Source organism: Chelonoidis abingdonii, chromosome 7, assembly GCF_003597395.2.
Source record: "Chelonoidis abingdonii isolate Lonesome George chromosome 7, CheloAbing_2.0, whole genome shotgun sequence".
In the NCBI taxonomy this organism is placed as follows: domain Eukaryota; kingdom Metazoa; phylum Chordata; order Testudines; family Testudinidae; genus Chelonoidis; species Chelonoidis abingdonii.
In genome coordinates, this window is record NC_133775.1 from 88,626,827 (window position 1) to 88,647,997 (window position 21,171).

General features: G+C 44.0%; 1 protein-coding gene across 3 annotated transcripts in view; it reads left to right on the forward strand.

Moving 5' to 3' along the window:
- Window positions 1-11,913, forward strand: part of FBXO38 (F-box protein 38) — a 34,968-nt gene extending 23,055 nt beyond the window's left edge. For all 3 annotated transcript variants that reach the window (XM_032794381.2, XM_032794382.2, XM_032794383.2), the window contains 7 exons: window positions 2,306-2,406; window positions 4,591-4,693; window positions 5,773-5,939; window positions 7,289-7,434; window positions 8,252-8,355; window positions 8,820-8,933; window positions 11,256-11,913. In XM_032794381.2, the coding sequence (XP_032650272.1) occupies window positions 2,306-2,406; window positions 4,591-4,693; window positions 5,773-5,939; window positions 7,289-7,434; window positions 8,252-8,355; window positions 8,820-8,933; window positions 11,256-11,434 (914 nt within the window). In that variant the 3' untranslated portion in view covers window positions 11,435-11,913. The remainder of the gene's footprint in view (window positions 1-2,305; window positions 2,407-4,590; window positions 4,694-5,772; window positions 5,940-7,288; window positions 7,435-8,251; window positions 8,356-8,819; window positions 8,934-11,255) is intronic.
- The last annotated feature ends 9,258 nt before the right edge of the window (window positions 11,914-21,171 follow it).

Consider the following 21,171-nt stretch of genomic DNA (forward strand, 5'->3'; position numbering starts at 1 on the left):
TTTTAACGGCAGTATAACTTTCCTTGACATTGTCTCAGTGTCATAACATCATGTCCACAGACTTGCATTGGTATCACCTTGAGAACTTTGTAACAGTGCCACGGTGAATAGAGAGAAAGCCTTGTCACAAAAGGGTAATTACAGGCCATCCTCATTAGCAGGTTATCCAATTTTAGGGGACACTCTCAAGATTAGTCAGCTAAAAATCAGTGCCTCTGTAAATGTTAAATTCATCTCTTCATAGTATCCTGAAAGTAGCTTCATTGTTTTTCATAAATGGAGGCAGCAGAATATTATTAGATTAAAGAAAATCTAACTAACATTGACCCATAATATTAGTGGTGCCCAGGTTTTTCCCTCCCTCCTCTGATTTCAGGAGTCATATTAACTATTTGTCCACATTCTGCCACCTTCAGTTCTTATTGGCTGTACTCTTGTAGGCATTCAGTAAAATAAAATTTACACATGTCCCATTCTCCTGAACACTTAGAAACATGGGACTTGCCAGAATGGATCAGACCTGGGGTCCATTTAGTCCAATGTCCTGTCTCACTAGTAGCCAGCACAGACACTGCAGAGAAAGGTACAAGAACCATGGAATAGGCAGATGTGGGATAATCTGCCCTTCTTCCTCCCCATATTAGTTCTCATCCTGATCTAATAGTGAGTTAGATATTGATTTAAACCCTGGGTACATCTACACTACCCGGCTCGGCAGGTAGCGATCGATTTATCACAGGTAGTGTAAGTGTGATAAATCGATCCCCAATCACTCTCCTGTCGATTGCTGAACTCCAGCAGTGCAAGAGACGGAAGCAAAGTCGACGGGGAAGCCGCGGCCGTCAATCCAGTGCCGTGAGGACGCGAAGTAAGTAATTTTAATTCGATCTAAGATACGTCATCTTCAGCTATGCTATTCTCGTAGCTGAAGTTGCGTATCTTAGATCCGTTTCTCCCCCCCCAACCCCCGCCCCATGTAGACCAGGCCCCTGAAGCATAAAGTATAAGCTCCATTTTGAAATTTGTTAGCTTTAGCAGTTAAAACCCTTGCAATATTCTTGTCATCGATATAAATGTGCAATCCTTTTTCGAATCTTGCCAAGTTCTTGACTGCAACGAATAACACAGTTTTATTGTGTGTTTTGTGAAAAATGCTTTTATCGGTTTTGAATTTGCTACCTATTAATTTCATGCAGTGTCCCGTTCTTGTGTTTTGAGACAGAAGCTTCTGATCTACCTTCTCTAGACCGTTCATTATGTTATATACTTTTATCATGTTCCGTCATCTTGGTCTCCTTTTTCAAGTAAACAATCCTGCTTGTCTAGTCATCTTTCTCCAAGTCTTTCTAATTCTGCAATATCCCTTTTGAGAGGATTCTTGTAAATGTCACTTTCCTGGAGATGTGCAGGCCTGGGAAAATACTAAACTTGAGAGTATGTGGGAACAAAAACTCAGACATTTGGCCTCTTTGGCTTGACAGCATCCCTTTTAAACTTCCTCTCCATTTCAAAATATCAAAGGGTATTTCATCCTCAGTGAAATATTAATCTGTTTTACTTAACTATCTCACAGGGGTGTTGAAAAACAGTTAATCTTTATAAGGTATTCAATTCTGGGATGGAAGGTGCTATAGAAGTGCCAAGTGATGGTAGGGTCATTTGTTATTATTGTGTCCCTGCAAAACCTTGAATTTTAAATTGCAAAGAGAAACCTGCCAGAGTGTGAGGTCAGTGTTTCCTCTGAAATAGTTGTCACTACTAAACCAGTGTAGGAAGCTGCTGGGCTCCAAACTCTGCTTTATGTGTTAGTGTCATCTGCAGCATCAGAGATGTGGCCAGGAAAATGAGGTGGGAGCAAGCTTTCAAATAGTTTGTTGATTTGTACAGTTAATTATTGAAAAGCCTATTACAGTTCTTCTTATTTTTCCAAAAATTTCCAGTTCTCTGTGGGGAGTGATGCATTATCTAGTTGTTACAGCAGAGGACTGGGAGGTAGGGTTCTAAACCTGGCTCCCTGTGAGACATTGGACAGGTGATTTCAGCATCCTTGCCTGTGAAATGGGGAATTATATTTACTTTTTTCATTTGAACAGACTTGGACATTACATCTGAAAGTGGTGGTGTTGCAGTTGATGGGTTATGACCCCAGTTGCTAGACTAGAGTGGTCCAATGACTGCACTAGTGGGGCTAGAGCATATGAGGCTATTGGAGGTCCAATTAGGAAATGCTTCTGCTTTTCTCCTGGCTGTAGCTTAGTACAGAGGAAAGACTTCACTTTAATTTTCCCTTTTTGTTTTTTTCCAGAAGTGGCCAAGCCGAAGCCTCGACAAACAATAAAGCGGAAAAGGACCGCTGACAAGTCAACAAGCACTAGTGATCCTGTTATTGAGGATGACCATGTTCAGGTGAGGCCTCTTTCACCATCTGCCACTCGTTCCCAACTAAGAGGCTTTATGAAATATGACTCACTACAGGCTTGTTTTCAGTGCAGAGCTCAGATTATAAATTGAGTTTGGTGTCTAGCTCAAGTCCCATCAACACACACTCATCCTTAACTCAAGTGCAGTGGTGTTTGTAACTCAAGTTGGCTGGCCTGAGAGGGAGTAAATACTAAAGCTGAAGTTAACACAACTCATCAGCTGCCCACACAATTGCTTTGTAGTGTGGACTCAGGATAGAGTGCTTCTATCCCTCCAGTGTCTTCCCACAGTTCCTCCCATATGCCCAGAAAGGACAGACAAGCTCTCCCACAATTCACTGGGAAAGCATTCTTAGAGCAGTTCAGCTTACTGCAGCGCTAAGAACCATGGGATAGTACTGCCTATGTGTGGGTGCAGTGCCAGGGTGCACACAGTAGCTCAAGTGTTATTTTGTAATGTGATGCTGTTACTCAACCTAGACTAACCTGAAGAATAAATTGAGTGTAGATAAACTTGTTAATATTCTGCCATGAAGATGTAGCTTAAGGATACATCTATACTACATACTTCTTTCAGCAGCATGTAGTATACATGCTCAGCCCCCTTAGCACGGGCATAAATAGCAGGGTAGCCAGTGAGGCACAACTTAGGCAAGTAAAGGTATGCCTGAAGAGTTCAGGTATATATACAAGTACATATCCTATATGGCTCTCTACTCGCCCAAGCCACACCTCCCCATCTATACTGTATTTTTAGCAGTGTAGTGTCCCACTGCCTCCCCTCAGCTGGAGTCTTTCCCTGCTGCAGAAAAAGACAGCAGCAATGGGAAAACCTTGGGCAGCTCCCCACTGCTGGAGCCCTTCCGTGCCACAGGGAAAGATTGAGGCAGCTCCCTGTTGCTGGATCCTATCCCCTTAGCAGGGAAAGGCTCTGGCAGTAGGGTTACCCATTGCCTCCCCCCGCCAGAGCCTTTCCCTGCTGCAGTGAAAGGTTCCAGCAGTAGGGAGCTGCTGACGGTTTTCCCTGTTGCCCGAATCTCAACACACGTATAGTTACACGTCGCAGTATGGACGCAGACATGTACACGACACTCCTCTGACTCTGGTGTGTTGTGTAGACATAGCCTCAGTGTGATTTCTTATTTCCTCTTTTATAACTAGAGGTTCTGTAAAGGGCACAGAAGTTACTTCTGAGTATGAGAGTTGTTCCTCTCAAAATAGGCTCTGTTTTAAAACAACACTTTTACGCTGAAAGTCATTTTTTGTTCATTCTGCAGTTACAATTAATACATTAGATCACTACAGCTGAAAAGTTACCAAAAACCTACTTTCTCTTTTGTTTCAGTATGCGTACTCTGTGCATTTGACAGCACTTTGTATGTCATCTGTCTGCCAAACAGATTCTTCCTTGCTATAAAGGTCATTACAAAATTTGCTAGATTTCTTTTTTAAATTAAGTTGTCTTCCCTTAATTTTATATTGTTAGTGCCCTTCTCCCAGTCCCTGCAGTGTTGAAAGTGACTCTGCTCATATCCCTTGAGATATCAGAGTTTACATTTGTTTTTTCTTTAGTTCCCTAACACTAATGTCAGATGTACAGGATTGCATGAGCTTCAGAGACTAAATTTTCTTCTTACCACCTGAAGTTTTCCTCTTAGAGGCTCCTTGATGAAAGGTAGTGTATATGGGAATGTCACACTGATTCTCTGTACCATATCTTTTTGTATTTATTCAGAAGAATAAGGCTCCATAACTGTGAGTCCCAAGTCAGCCCAGTATTTAGAATATGGCTCTAAAGCATAAATACGTTTTTAGATTGTTTGTGAAAGATAATACAATGAGATTTTGGGTAGTAGGGAACTTGTATTTTCTATCAAGTCAATGCTGCTTGTAGGAATTGTATTGACACTTTGTGGGTCTGAAAAATCACTTATTTTTAACTCATTTTGTAACTGTGCTGATCAGCAACACAAGTCCTGCTTTTCCCTTGCCAGTCTGTTCTGGGCAGAGGCCATTATCACATTGGACAGTGTCCCAGAATGAATTTTCTCCTAGCATATTTACAACAGAGCTGCTTTTGGCACGATTCTTTATTTCTATTCCGACTTAATCCTTTCAATTAATTTTGTATTAATCCTATCCTGTGGATTATTTTTTAAATCTTCACCAGGTGCTGACTTTGAAATCCAAAAACCTTGTTGGAATCACGTTGACCAATTGTGGAATAACAGACCTGATCCTGAAAGATTGCCCCAAAATGATGTTCATCCATGGTATGTTGTTAATTTCATTGGTACTCATGGCCAAGCCTAGTCTTCCATTCTGTTTTTCCCCAAGAGCTTGCCACCTTTTCTATCCACAGTGAAAATACTGGAAACATTTTAAAATATTCTCTTAGGAGCTGTCCACCAGCCTTTTGCTTACTCTGTATTCATCAGCAGCTAAGCTACATGCCAGTTTTACTCAGAACACTGAGTAGCTGTAGGAAGCATAATGAAACATGTCATGGCTTCTCAGTTTCTGAGTTCCTTATTTCTCTAGTTGTAATAGATTTAATAAAGGTTAACACTTCAAACAAACAGTATTAAATAACAATCATAAGGAGAGACCTGTCCAGTAGACAAATTTTCCTTGAAGTTAATCAGATAACTGAAAGTTAACTAAATGAATATTAGAGTGTTCTGTTTTCCCTGTCACTTCTTCCTGGTTCCATATAGCTCTCTCTGCAGTTATTTATCTTACACAATAGTGTTTCCTTCTTGAAGTGCTGATAAATGATAAAAATCTGTATTGACTAATGGCACTTGGAGTATATTACGTGCCACATTCCAGTCTTCTCTGATTAGTTCTCCCTAAATCATCAGGTCAGTTGTTGTTTCCTTCAACATCGACAATCAGTAATAGAGTTGTCTTGTCTGAACTGATGATTCTCTCACCAGTCTCCATGAAGTCATATAAAACAGGAAGGTGTTTAATTGCAGAGATTAGGTTTATCTCAGAAGGCTAATCAAAGCGCACATTTTATTTTAACTAATAAGCTAAGTACTGATGATCCTGACATGACAGCAAGGAAGAGAACTATATTATCCCAGTATATAGTGCTTTGCTTTCCTCCATATTACAGGTGGCGATGTGATGCCATGATTAGAGGTACATTGCTCTAAAATAAGCACATCCTCAGCTGATTAGCTGTGCACACCCTTCAGTAACTGCCCTTTACATATATATGACTCATTGGCCTTGTGTACCAAACAGTCTGCTTTTGGAGATCCCCTTAGGAAAATTCAAAGGCCTTTTATGTAGTATCTTGTTTGCTGCTGCTTTTATAGTTTTATTCATTTGTAATTTGTAGCTACGAGATGCCGTGTACTAAAGCATTTAAAAGTAGAGAATGCACCGATTGTCAATCGATTTGACTATGCCCAGTGCAAGAAATTAAACATGGATCAGGTACTAGATCAGATACTGAGGATGCCACCAGAGAGAAACCGGATCATTTACCTTCGTCCAATGCAGCAGGTAGTTTTCATTTAACCAAGACAAACTTTGAAGCTGTGTTCTTATTCTTTCACCTATGCTTGCTTTATTATTTCCACTTACTGCAAGATAAATAAGTGTGAGCATTACAGGAAAATCATTCTCCTAAGACCATACCACCATCAGCTTCTTTCCTTTTTAATGCTTTCATTGCAGGATTTGCGCATCACTGCTAACATAAATTAGTGAATTTGTTACTGTCAAGTACTGTCTCCAATGCTAAGTTCATTACATTAGAAGACTATATGTCGACTAAGTAAGGTGCTGAATTAATGCTGTACTAGTAACTAGAGGTTACATAATATACTGCAAAAACAGCTACTCTTTATGTACACCGCTACCCCGATATAACACGAATTTGGATATAATGCGGTAAAGCAGCGCTCCGGGTGGGTGGGCCTGCCAGTCCGGCAGATCAAAGCAAGTTCGATATAACGCAGTTTCACCTATAGATTTTTTTGGCTCCTGAGGACAGTGTTATATCGGGGTAGAGGTGTAATTGCATAGTCATTTTCCTTTATGACCGGAAGTATGCCATCGGCCGTGTGTGTCTGGAATAGTTTGGTGACTATTCTGCCCTCTCAAGTTCAACACCTCTGCTTAGCATTTATATACTGTTTTACATCATCAAAGCAGACTTTAATCAATCTGCCAATATTACAAGGTAGTTAACGTAGTATAACCTGTGTTTACATGTGGGGAAACCAGACACTGAGAAGTTAAGTGACTTGCCCAAGGCCACAAAGTGAATAAATAGCAAAGCTAAGACTAGAACTCAGAACTAGTTCTTTGATTAGTTGATGTGATCATGCTGCTTGCTTAGCAGGAGCACTCTGAATGTGAAGTAATGTTTCCTCTTATCAGTAGTGTTGGAATAGTGGAACATTTGTTGGTACAGAAGACTATATTCTGAAAAACTAGATCACTGTTTGCAATCCAGTTCTTGGTTGCACTGTGGTGCATGATACCACTGTGTACAAAAAAACAAAAAAATCTTACACCAGGGCCATTTTCCGTAGGAATGAAGGCATCTTTGGCCACTGTGTTAATTAAACTAGTAACATGCAATTACTAAATCAGACAGTTTTACTGATTTATTCCCTACAAATCCTGCAGTGCGGCATAAGGTGCATTAGCAAAGCTGTGCTATGAAAGTTGTATAGTGGATCTTCCCACTATATTTTAACTCTTTGCTAACATTCATTTTTTTTCCTCTTTATACTTTGCTTCCCCCTAAAGTGGGGAGTATTGGTCAGATATATGCTGCTGACTCTAAAATCACCTCTTCTCCTTTCTCTTGGTTGTAAGTCCCTGTCTGACTTTTTCCACAGGTCGACACATTGACTCTAGAGCAAAAGATATTTAGCGGTCCTTACCCATACCATATTTGCATAATTCATGAGTTCAGCAATCCTCCTAATGTCCGCAACAAGGTGCGCATTCGCAGCTGGATGGACACAATAGCAAACATTAACCAGTGAGTATCCATCTATCAGTGCTGAGCCAATAGATTAATATAGACTCAGTATATTATATTGGCCAGATAAAGGGGTACCCTAACACGTGGGATCGCTAATGTGTAAATGATGGGATGAGGAGAATTCAAATATTAAAGGTTCCTCCACTGGGTTGTTTTCCATATGTAAAATGGTACAGTATTCTGCATCCATCTCTAATGCTACACTAACACAACTGTAAACTGTAGCGTTTTGTATCTTTGCTTTAGAATGCTGTAGCATTCTCTTTAAGGGAGACCAGGGGAATTTCTTCTAAACTTGTCTTTCTCATTGTTAAGTTCGTCTTTTTTAAAAAGAGAGACAGACAGATGCACGCAGACTGACTCTAGTAGACAGAACTTTAGTTTTGGGGGGAAATAGAAATAATGTGCAAGGTTTCCCCAGCAACAGGAAATTATATGTAGCAGCACCTGTCTACCATTTCAGGCCAGGTTTCCTTTCTTCTTACATTTCCTTGGCAAGATTAAAGAGAGGGAATTTATTTAGCTCTAGTTCTGAAGGACAGTCCCCTACAAACAGGAGGCATCACAAACAGTTGTTTTCCATGTAGCAGACATAGACGTGATCTTCTATCTAACCCCGTGTCACATATAGTTGCACTCAAGAGCCAAGGGATTGCATACTGCACCCAAGTGTGTGTCTTATTAGTGTGTTTCTGTAGGTTCAGCCCTATTAAATCAGAGGTCATGTTGTTTCAGGGTTTCCAGTGTGATTCCTGTCCCTTTTTGTAACATTTCCCATTACTGCCACCTGTATTTTCTTCCTTCCTGTCTCCAGAGAGCTTATTAAATATGAGTTCTTCCCTGAAGCCACACGAACTGACGAAGACTTGAAGAAATACACCAAGTACCCTTGGGGGCGGGATATTTATACTCTAGAAGGTGAGTATTACGGGCGGGGGGGGGAGGGTTGGAGGCTGATCTGTTGCAAAAGCAAATTCTTTCGTTTCCTCAAGAAGTTGCTGGGGAGAGGAAAAAAGGCTGGGGTAGATATGCCTTCTGACTGAATACTGGAGGTCACCTGCACACCAGGAACTGAGACTGGCCCTTGGCTTGCTGCCTTCAAGCACTGCAGTAGTTGATGTGGCATTAAAACGTAGTTTGGAAGTGTTTGAGATGATGGTGGGGAAATGGATAATAACTATCTCAGGAGATGACAGAGTTCTGGCTTGGACAGGTGTTGAATGGAGCATTCCCAGGCTGAGGAAGTTCTTTGCCTGTACCAGCGTGGTATGCCTGCCTAATAAAATTGGATTGTTCCCGATGAGATGAGAAGCACTGGCATTAAAAGGACAACAGTATTTCTTCAATAGATCTCGCTATTTCCCTTTCTTTGTCTCTTTTAGGCGTTGTGGATGGAGCCCCTTACTCTATGATTACTGATTTCCCCTGGCTGAGGTCGCTCAGAACAGCAGAGCCAAACAGCTATGCCAGATATGATTTTGAGGATGATGAGAGAAGTGAGTAATTGCTGCCTTAACATGTAGCTTGGATTCAGGCTGTGTCTTTTAAAAAAAATATTTTTCTAAACTTTGCAAGAGGTATTGGGCATAGAGCTGTTTCTGCACCTCAGAGACATGGGGAACTCCTTGCACCAGAGGTATTTCCAGACAGCTGGTTCCGCCCCTTCTATACCCCCAATAGGTGTTAAGGGGACAAAGTCTGGCCTCTAATCTGGAAATGAGTTTATCATCAGTTATGGAAAGAAGGTTAATCCAACCATAAGGAAGACCATTTAACAAAATAGAGTGACTTGTAGATGCATGACTTTACGTTATAACATGGACACATGGGAAAAGATCACCCTGTTTTAGTTGTACGGAATGCATTTTAAGGCATCTATAAAACATGTATAGTTAAATGACTTGGCATTTTTTGACAGCCAGATAATCTGTGGTCTGTCTTCAGCAAGTTCCTGAGTTCTCTGGTGCCATATCATTGGCAAAACAGGTTCACCTGATAAGTCTTAATAGTCTGAATCAAAGTTGATCTGTATTGTTTTTAACTGAACAATGAGAAGACACTTTTTAACATCTGGTTGTACATCTACAAAACATTCAAAATTGAGGCTGTAACTTCATCCCTAATTTGCCCCTGTTGTCTAGACATTTCAAAATATATGATTTTACACCATGATCTACAACAGGGGTCGGCAGCCTTTCAGAAGTGGTGTCCCGAGTCTTCATTTATTCACTCTAATTTAAGGTTTCGCGTGCTGGTAATACACTTTAACATTTTTGAAGGTCTCTTTCTATAAGTCTATATTATATAACTAAACTATTGTATGTAAAGTAAACAAGGTTTTCAAAATGTTTAAGAAGCGTCATTTAAATTAAAATGCTGATCTTACGCCACCAGCCTGCTCAGCTTGCTGCCAGCCTGGGGTTCTGTTCACCGAGGCCGGCAACGGGCTGAGCAGGGCCTGCGGCCGGGACCCCAAACCTGGGTGGGGGGTTTCAGGGGTCAGGGCAGAGGGCTGTGTGTGGGACGGGGGGGGGGTGCAGGGCAGAAGGCTAGGTGTGTGGGGGAGGGTTCAGGGCAGACAGATGGGGCTGTGGGGATGCAGGGCAGAAGGCTGGGTGTGTAGGGGGGTTCAAGGCAGAGGTATGGGGCTGTGGGGATGCAGAGCAGAAGGCTGGGTGTGTGTTGGGGTGGGGGGGTTCAGGGCAGAAGGCTGTGTGTGTGAAGGGGTTCAAGGGTCAGGGCTGGGGGGTATGGGGGCTGCAGGGCAGAAAGCTGNTGCAGGGCAGAAGGCTGTGTGTGTGTGGTGGTCAGGGCAGAGGGCTGGGGGGCATGGGGAGTGTAGGACAGAAGACTGGGTGTAGGGGGTCAGGGCAGAGGACTGGGGTGCTCGGCTCATAGGAGTGCTCCCAACCCCCTGCCCTGAGCGGCTCATGGCAGGGGGCTGGAAGGGATATGCCCTGTTCCACCCCCTTCCCCAAGGCCCCATCCCTACCTCTTCTCTGTCTCCTCTAGGAAACTGCCTGCATGCTGTTGCTTTTCCTCCCTCCCCCTCACTAGAGCCATCAACTGACTGGTGCAGGGAAGGAGAGGGGGTGAGGCAGGAAAGCACCACTCTGGGGGAAGAAGCAGGGGAGAGAGAAGCTTGGTTGCCGCAGAACCAAGCTTCTGCCTCCTGCCCCCGCAGGGGAGAGCAGTGGGTGGGAGGGCTGAATGGGGCTGGGGGCTGGGATGGCAGCAGGCGGCTGCATGCTGCTCAAAATCGGCATGCGTGCCATGTTTGCTGCAGGTTGCAGACCCCTGATCTACAACATCTAGGCACATTAGGGTAAGTTGTTAATAAAACCTAGCTTGTATAGTGCTTTTCATCAGTAGATCTGAAAGTGCTTTACAAATTTGGTCAGTATTATTTCTATTTTACTTCTCCATCCCCTCTGAGGCACAGAAAGAGGAAGTGACTTGCCCAAGTAGGCCAGTGGTAGACCTGGATATTGAACCCAGTCTCCTAGGTCCCAGTCCAGTGCTCTAGTCATTAGGCTAGGCCAAAGTTTAACTGCAGTTGCATTTGTGATTGTTTTTCTACTAAACAGGAGTTCCTGTACAAAAGTTCAATCTTAAAACAATTGAGACATTGGGGGGGTTTAATCAAAAAGAAAAACCTCAGACACAAATTTCTTCTTATGCCTGACTAATGGTTCTTAGACTTTCATACCCAAAGGAACATTTTTTCTGTGCATGTTTTACTTTCCAAGTAAAGGTTCTTTACATTCTGACTGTTAGTTCTAACACAGAGATTGCTCAATTTGTGACTTTCTTCATAGCAACTATCTATGCTCCCCGGAGGAAAGGACAGCTATCTGCAGACATCTGCATGGAAACAATAGGCGAGGAGATCTCAGAACTGCGTCAGATGAAAAAAGGTGTTTTCCAGCGGGTGGTGGCGATCTTCATTCATTATTGTGATGTCAATGGCGAACCAGTAGAGGATGATTACATTTGATTGGATCCCACAGTGAATCCCTGGGCCTCCCTAACTTCCAGTTGGCTCTGCCAGCAAAGAAAGCAGATGGAGCCATTCCTACTGCCTTAGTACACTAAAGGTGTCTTGGAAATTGTGTACTTCGCAGTTGACCTGACTCAGTTTGATATAGAATATGTAGTAAATGTATAATGAAATATAAAAATTGTATACTAAGATTTGTACATAGAGGAAACAAAAATATTCCTAAAGCTGAGACTTTATTTCATATGTTTATACAATTTAATTTAAATTCCATTTTAATTAAGGCAAACAATTGGGACAAGGTGAAAAAGTTTGAATTTCTTAGCCCATACAATTCATAGCAGTACATTTTTTTTGTTTGTTACAAACATAACCCCATTTGCTGTGTTCAAAAGAGTCATTGGAGTCTCTCTTAATCTGTGCCTTTTTCTTCTTGAGCATCTAAGAGTCCAGTCCGAGTAAATCTGTTGAACACAGTCTGTGTCTTGTGTGCATTTTTGGGAGCTTAGGGGGAACTAACAAAGGGGCTGCAAAGAAGGGCAAAAGCTGAATGGGAGAAGCCGTGTCACCGATCCATAGGAAGTTGTAATTATTCATTTCCTTTTTTTTTAAAAAAAAAAAAGCTGTGAACCAAATTTCATGTTTGAGTGATAAATTCTAAAACATTTTTTAGCATTAGTTATTTCCTCATTCAATAATGTATGTGGTGCCTCTTGGAATAGGAAAATAAACCTTTATTAAACATTGGGCCCACTTGCTTTAAATATAAAGCTGCATCTGAGATATCTAACTGAAATCTATAATGTTCCTGTAATTCCAGAAGGTAAAGGGCCCTGTAATTACTGGTAAATGGCTGACAGCACAGGGTTCAACTGGCTTGAATTATGGAATCAGAAGCCCCTTTTGAATCACTTTGAACTAATCATCCCTCTGGCTGCTTCATGCTTGCCCTTCAGCTGCACCTTTTTACAGATGCAGTAAGTTGTACTGTTGTGTGCTCCCCTTAACAACCATGGAGACTATCCTGGTTTTTACTGTATAAACAGAATGCTGTCAGTTTCCACTGTATCTGCATGTTCCCTCTATGGTTCCAGCAATAAGAGCCAGACTTTTGATTCTGTTGTACACAGTACATGCACTTACTGAAGTAGGGCAGGATAGGGCTTGAACTGCATTAGATGTTTGTCATAATAGATAGAACTAAATAGAGAAGGTATCTGAACATTTCCTCAGCAGAAACTGCCCCATATACTTATTTTGCAGTGCAGCAAAAATATACCTCCTCTTCCAAACAGGAATTGTTCTGAACATCTCTTCTGGCATTCAAACAACCCACCAAGCTCATCATGCTCGGATCTTATCTCGCTGCCACCAGCCGAAGTTTTCCAGGTTTTCGGCCCCCTCGGGTTCCCCAAACCTTTCCTTGGGGGACCCCTCCAAGACCCAGTCTCTTCGCCAACAGAAGTTGTGTCCAGTAAAGATATTGACCTCACCCATCTTGTTCACTTATGGTACATAACATAAGCTAGCCTCACAGCAGGGTAGGGCAAGACCTATGGGCATGTGTGCCAAAGGCACGCACACAAGCTGATTTCAGTGGCAACTACTCACACTGTCCGGGTCCTGGCCACACGTCCAGGGGGCTCTGCATTTTAATTTAATTTTAAATGAAGCTTCTTAAACATTTTGAAAACCTTATTTACTTTACATGTAACAGTTTAGTTATATATTATAAACTTAGAGACCATCTGAAAATGTTAACATGTATTACTGGCACGTGAAACCTTAACTTAGAGTGAATAAATGAAGCCTCGGCACAGCACTGCTGAAAGGTTGCCAACCCCTGCTCTACGGCAATAGCAGGCTAAGAAGTTAATGGAGATCAGTTAAGGCCTGATCTACATTTAAAGTTTTATTGGAATGACTGTCAGTACAGGGTGAGATTTTCTGATACAGTTATGCCAGTAAAAGCTTGAGTGTAGATGTGGTTATACTACTGTGAGGTGCTTTATGTTGGTGTAGAAGATTTTGCTTCACTAAACTAAATTAAGCATTTTTATACCCATATAACTGTGCCTATGCTAGGGACATTTTGCCATTTTAACTATGCCAGCAAGGTTGAAGTAGTAAAACTTTCCATTGTAGATACACTATTCACATCTGTATTACCATGTTTGCAAAAATATTTGAGGGATCCCCGCTACCACTTGAAGTGAGTATATGTGGTCATTGGATATCCACAGGTCTCCAGTTCAACAAGTGGAAGCAGCAAAAGATTTTGATCAATTAATGTTCTCCACAATGGGTGTAAGGAAGTGCATTCCTGTGCTTTTCCAGCAATGAACAGTAAGTATATTTTACACATTAACTGTATCTCTAGTCAGAGCTCGATAAGTTCTTGCTAAATCACAAACTTGGTCTCTGTAGTCTGTTATGCATGTTTAACCAAACATACTCCAGTGAGGTTGAGGCTAGGGTCAGGCAAAACAAAATGATTCAGTATAACCCTTACTAGCTGGGTTACCAGAATTCTGGGTCATTAGCATGCACAGTTCAAATTTGGTGAGGGGCAGAGCCAATGTTTAATAGAATCATTTCTACTGCAATATATTTCTGGAAACTCATTCTAGACAGCCAGATACCATCTACTATTTTCTGTCAGTTAAATCTTGGCCACCTGAGGAATTTGTATACTACTTTGCTCTTAGTCAGTCAACTTTTCCTCCTGGCAAACTATTAATGAAACTGTACAGTACTGTAATAGGTAGCTTATACCCATTTTACACATGGATAAGTTGAGGTACTGGGGTGTTTAAATGGCTTGCTCAAACTCACAGTAATTCAATGCCAGAGTATAAAATAGAACCCGCAAGTATTAGTACCATCCTTGTGTTCAGCTATGGACTATAACAGGGGTTCTCAAACTTTAGCAACCTGTCGACCCCTTTTTGATTTAAAATTTTTCATGAATCCCCCAAGCCACTTCTCAACCCCAGGCCCTGCCCCCCCTCCACCCCACTCTTCTCTTCCCCACCTCTTTCCACTCCCTCCCCTGAGCATGCCCCATCCCTGCTCCTCCTCCTCCTCCCCCCCAGCACCTCCTGTATGCTGCTAAACAGATATTCTCCAGCGTGCAGGAGGCACTGGAAGGGAAGGGGAGGAGTTGATCAGTGGGGCCCACAGACCCCCAGAGTGTACAAGGACCCCAGTTTGAGAAACGCTGGACCATAACAATTGATAATTTTGAATTTCATCATCTGAAATGGAGCCAAAGGATATTTAGACTGTGGATATTTTCCTACTTGACACAGAAGCCTCGTTGCTTTTGTCATTTAAGACTGCTAGAGAATATAGAGTAGGAAGCAACTGAACAGTGTCCCTGTAAAATACATGAATATAAAATGATTAGGGATGTTTTTTCCCAGCTCTACATTTTAGGAGAGCAAACCACACTACACAAACATTTGCCAGCAGTTTCTGCTAAAATTGCCCAGCAATGAAATAGTTAATTCATCATTAAGTTTCAGAATCAACCCTGCAGCTAGCTGAATGGGAGCAGTTTGCCTTTCTCAGCAACTAGCTGAATGTGAAGCTGAGTCCTGTCATCGCTCCTTGACTTCAGTGGATTACACCTATGATGAATTAACCCATTCACTACTGCATCAATTCACCATCAGGAGGTTTTCTTGTTAATTGAAATGGCTACAAACATTTTTCTAATGAAAAGAGATGGAATGTTGTTCAGGGTCTTTGCTGCTTACATGGAGAGTGAGGGGTAAGATTTGCATTTGTGAAGGTTTCTCTGACACTAGATCAAGTACATCGAGAAGGGATGGATAGTATTATTGGGGAACGGACTCAGTCACAGTGTTCAACTGATCATATAATAAACCAGCCTGCAAAACCTAAGGGCTTGTCTACACCACCACGTGGGACCGATCTAAGATATGCAACTTCAGCTACATGAATAGCATAGCTGAAGTCGACGTACTTAGATCTACTTACCATGGAGTCTTCACTTCGGGTAAGTTCACAGCTGATGCTCTCCTGTCGACTCCGCTTGTGCTTCTCATTCTGGTGGAGTACGGGAATCGACAGGAGAACGCTCAGCGGTTGATTTATCCAGCGGGGGTCGATTTATTGCATCTAGTATGGGTGTGTAAACCTCGTGTCTATACTAGATGCAATAAATCGACCCCCACTGGATCAATTGCTGCCCACCAATCTGGTGGGTAGTGTAGACAAGCCCTAACAGAAGCGAAGCCTGGTGTTAAGATGGAAGTTGAACCATTTCCTTTATAAATGTGGTATTCAGCCCTTCATTTTTAGGGCTTTAAAGCTGAATTTGCCTAAATTTTTAGTCTACCAGCTGCTTTTTCCCCCATCTCAGGATTTCAGCAAAACTTGTCTTACCATTCATATTTCAGCACTCCAGTGACCTCACATTGAACATTTCTGGAGACTGACTGTATATCTGGTCCATCTCAAATGGTTAAACACGTTCACTCTCCCATGGGTTAGGCAAGTGGTCTCTAACTCATCACCGCTTAATCAGCTTTAAAAAAATAATCTGATAGTTATATTAAAACTCGTCATAATTGTATCAGGAGAGGATGCTTCTACATTCCAGATACAGAAGCATTGCACATGAAACTTCCAGGAGGTGCCTGAAATTTAACATCCCAAAGCCTCTCCTTGTTCAGCCTCTTATGTCTCAGGTACCTCACATAAAAATATATGATCTTGTGTTGCAAAATGGACCCCACCTCCAGGTGTTAGTTGTCAAAACACAACCACCAAACATACCACTTGGGCCTTATCACCTTGACTAATCAGCAACTGTATGGTTAGTGTAAGTTCTAGCCATCTCAGTCCTAGGATATTAGAGAGACAAGGTGGGTGAGGTGATCTTTTATTGTACCAACTTCTGTTGGTGAGAGAGACAAGCTTTTGAGCCACACAGAGCTGAAGAAGAGCTCCTCTGTGACCTCACCCACCCTGTCTCTCCGGTTCGTGCAATGTCCAATTCAGACACTAGATGTAGCTACTCTATAAAGTGATCTATAGACAACTTTAAAACGCTTTTCTGCATAGACATTCCAGCTTGCCTGTTAAGCTCTTCACTCTTTTACATACTTTTGTTAACATCACCCCAATGACGTCCTAGAAAAGCAGTGCAGTTCCTACAGAAGCTGCTTTTCTCTTATCCCACCATCTCCTCTCCTGCCTGTTCATGACACACATTCCTGAGAGATCAGGACAGAGCTGCCCTAGCCGGGCCGTTGCACAGTTACTGCTAGTGCAACTTGTACCTTCCGCTTCTGTGAAATGACTAAATTGGGCCAAATCTGAATGGTGTGTAAACTTAGTGTTGACTTTAGTGGAGTCATCTGGATCTAATGAAGGGCAGAATTTGGCTCCTCATCCTAATTTCTTTGTCTTCCCACCCAATCCCCAGAACCTTTCCCCAGCTTCCAGCCAATTGGTTTGGAATACTGGCTCACTCAGCCTCCTAAAGGCTGTTTCAGGAGCACCTGATATAGAAAGCAAAACTTCTTGCAAAATTTCAGATGCTTTAGTTTCCTGGAATTCAGAGGCAAATTTGTTGGCAGCCTTGGGCCTGGTCTACACTGAGGGGGAGGTGAATTGATCTAAGTTACGCAACTTCAGCTATGTGAATAATGTAGCTGAAGTCAACATATTCGTATTGACTTACCGTGATGTCTTCACTGCGGTGAGTCAACTGCTGCCGCTCCCCCATCGACTCCACCTGCGCCTCTCACGGCACTGGAGTACAGGAATTGATGGGAGAGCACTCGGGGATCAATCACTGCTGGCCAATCCATCCAGTAGTGAAGACACCCTCAGACAAGCTGAAGCTCGTCATAAGGTACCTAGTCACAGTGAAAACTTAGGGTATGTCTACACTGGAAGAGTTACAGCACCGGCAGTTACAGCGGTGCTCAGAGAGCGCTGAAGGGAAGCGGCTGTTGTGTGTTCACGCTGTCAGCTGCCAGCGCAATAGCGTGTTCACACTTGCGGCAATATTCAGAATGGTGCACTCTGGGCAGCTATCCCGCACAGCCTCTCTTCCTCTTCTGCCGCTAAGAGTTGTGGGAAGGTGGAGAGTTGCGGGGCATCCTGTGTCCTGTCCCAGTGCCCAGTGATGCATTGCTTCGTATCCCAGCAATCCCTGTGCTTCTGTCCCAGAGGTGGGCAAACTACAGCCAGTGGACTATATCTGGCCGACAGGACCATCCTGCTCAACTCCCAAGTTCCTGGCCCAGGATGCTATCCCTGGCCCCTCCCGTGCTGTTCCTCCTCTCCAACAGTCTCAGCTTACATGCCGCCAGCACAATGGTCTGGACGGCAGGGCGTCGAGCTCCTGGGGCAGTGCCACTGCAGAGCCCGGCCTGACCCAGTCTCTGTGCTGTGTGGTGGCAACGGCAGCATGGCCCGGCTCCAGCTGGGCAGTGTGGCTGTAGCGCTGCCAGTCACTGGTGCTCCAGGCAGCGCAGTAAGGGACCAGGGAGTAGGGGGGGTTGGATAGAGGGCAGGAGAGTTTGGGGCAGTGGGGGGGGGTGGCTAGGGGTCAGGGTGGTCAGAGGACAGGGAACGGGGTTGAATGGGGGCAGGTGTCCCCGGGGGGCAGTCAGAAAGGAAGGGGGGTTGGATGGGGCCACAGGGGGCAGTCAGGGGCAGGGTTTCCAGAGCAGTCAGGGGACAGGAAGAAGGGGTGGTTGGATGGGGCAGGAGTCTCAGGGGGGCCATCAGGACTACGAGGAGGGGTTGGATGGGGCGGTGGGGGTCCGGGAGTGGTCAGGGGACAGGGGGGTTGAATGGGGCAGGAGTCCCAGGGGGGCAGAGAGGAGGTGGGGGCTGGGCCACAACCTCCACCCCAGTAGACCCTCCATACAGTTTACGAAACCCAATGCATCCCTCAGGCCAAAAATCTTGCCTGCCCCTGTTCTGTCCCCATTTGGTGCATCTTTTAATGGTTTGTGTACTGTGCGCCCTACCTCTTCGGTCTGCAAGAACGGATCCCACACTGTTGACCAATAAGCTGCTTGCTCTCACTAACGTGTCACGAGTGGCAGTGGAGTTATTCCTTAAACTACAAAGGCAAGAGGAGTTCAACATTGATCTTGCCATGCGTAGTAGCTACAACACAAGATTGCTTGTGTTCATTATGGAAGATATCTCTCTGCTAAGGGTGAGCAGGGAATCAAGGGAGGGTCTTCTCCAAGACCGTAGCTTCTGCCTTGGCCCTTATGCGGCTCTTCTGTGTGCAGCATTGGTGTCCCCCCGCCCAGTGATGGCAGAGTGGTGCAGCAAAGTTACCCTTAGTGGGGCAAGAAACGAAGCAGCTTTGCCAAAGAACCTGCAGCAGCGGATTGCCCAGTATCTCCATGCGTGTTTCCTGGAGATCTGAGGCAGATTCCCGTGAAGTGAGGGAGTCAATCAACAGCTTGTTCCACTGCTCAGACTAGGCATGTGCTGGTACATGCATCATACAGACACTCACAAGCCTGATTTCTGCAACCCTCCTGCCCCCAACAACTTGTTTCAGCGATTCCCCAAATCAAAGCCACTTACCAGGGGCCTCCTCTCCTATTTGCACTTTGCCAAACTCCAACAGCTGTGACTGGCTAGCCTCCTCTGGGGTAGAGAAGAGCTCCTGGCTGCATGTATCTCTGGCCTCTGAGTTGTTCTCTGCCTCTGAATCCCCCTCCACATCCTCGTTCAAGATTTCCTCCTCCTGGCTCGGTCCACTCTTGACTGGCACGGTAGCTACCAAAGTATCCACAGTGGCCTTCACAGTGGAAGTGGGGGTCGCCAATGAGTATTGCATCCAATTCTTTGTGAAACCAGCAGCTCGTGGGCACAGCACCTGAGCGACGCTTTGCCTCCGGCGCCTTCTGGTAGGCGTCTTGCAGCTCCTTCACTTTGACCCTGCACTGCAGTGTGTGTTCCAGTCATGGTCCCTTTCTGTCATACATTGTGAAATCTGTCCATAGGTATCATAATTCCTACAGCTGGAGTGCAGCTGGGAATGGACAGCCTCCTCTCCCCAAATGCAGATAAGGTCCAGCAGTCGGCACTGCTCCAAGTGGAGGATCACCTGGTGCGTGGAACAGGCTTGGCCACCTGGAAAGATGTGCTGAGACCACTGCATGCATCACCGAGCAAACAGGAAGGGGACTTTCAAAATTCCAAAGGAATTTATGGGGTGGGGCTCGTGGTTGCTCACCTGAGGGCAGGGCAATAGAGTTCAAACCGATGACCAGAGAGGCAAAAACAAGCATTGTGGGACACCTCTCGGAGGCCAATTGCAGTGCTGTAATCGACCAGCGTCTACACTGGCACTGCGGCACTGTTGCAGAAAGCTGTACCCCTCTCGTCGAGGTGTTTTTTGTTTTTTTTTTACAGCGCTGCAACTGCGCAGTTTTTGTGCACTAAGTGGCTTGACGATGTGCACACCTGGGGATTTGTACCACAGAAACTTGCACAGAAACTTGCCCGTGTAGACATGGCCTGAGTTTCATGCTAAAAAGAACAGTTGCTTTTTCTCCATACAGAAGCCCTTTCAAGGAAGTGGAAAGGAGTAGCAGGAACATACTCCATTTGTACAGATGGGTCCCTAGCCCCTTTCTGATCTCTGACAACCAGCAAAGAACAACCTATTACACATACATACTTAAATTAAAAAAACCCTCCCAGGAAAAACACACCGCACAGCTCCTGTGTTAACTGACATGGAAATCGATCACATCCCTGTACTGATGTTTAAACAATTTGATTCTGAGAGGTCAACAGAGCTACAGCAGACCAGGTTGCGTGTTTACACATCTGCGCTTGCAATGTGTTACGTCTCAGATTTCCATCATGCCAAGGACTAGGTAAACAGTACTAATTTCAAGACAGAGATTAAAGTGGTATCTAAACACCTTTTAGGCCTTGCTGTAGACAGTTGGTGGTTTGTTTTTTAATGTTAATACTTTTCATGTGCTTCAAAACGATTTGCACTAGGGCTGGGCCAGGTGAGCCATTTTGAGATCTCTGGGCCAGATGTATATTGCCAACTCTCTACTGAAGTTGATGGCACTATGCTGATTTACACCAGTTGAGGGCCTGGCCTTAAACGGGGATGATCGGGCTCTTTGCTCTGGCTCTTCACATTTTAAAACATGGGTGCCTAAAGTTAGGTATCTAAATAAACAGCCCAATTTTTTTTTAGAGGACCTGAGCACCTATGGCTCCCACTGACTTCACTAAAGAGGGAGCATTCTGGTGTGATTCCTAACTTTATTTGCACTTCCCCTTGGGTTACAAGTTTCTTTTCAGTTGTCAATTATGACAGTATCTTGTGACTGACATTTTCCCTTCTCTTTGAGAGAGTTCTTTCAGACATTTGCTCCTCCTGGGCCTCTAATCATCTGTACTCTGTTTGCCTTGTCAGACCAAAAATAAGGGGTACAGATGTGTTGCAGGGGAGGTGGGGTGAGATATATCTTACCCCTCAATTCTTCAAGTCCTTCAGCAAACACTCATAGACTCATAGACTCATAGGTCAGAAGGGACCAATATGATCATCTAGTCTGACCTCCTGCACAAGGCAGGCCACAAAACCCTGCCCATACACATTTATAACAACCCCGAACCCATGACTGAGTTATTGAAATCCTCAAAATTGAGATTTGAAGACCTCAAGCTGCAGGGAATCCACCAGCAAG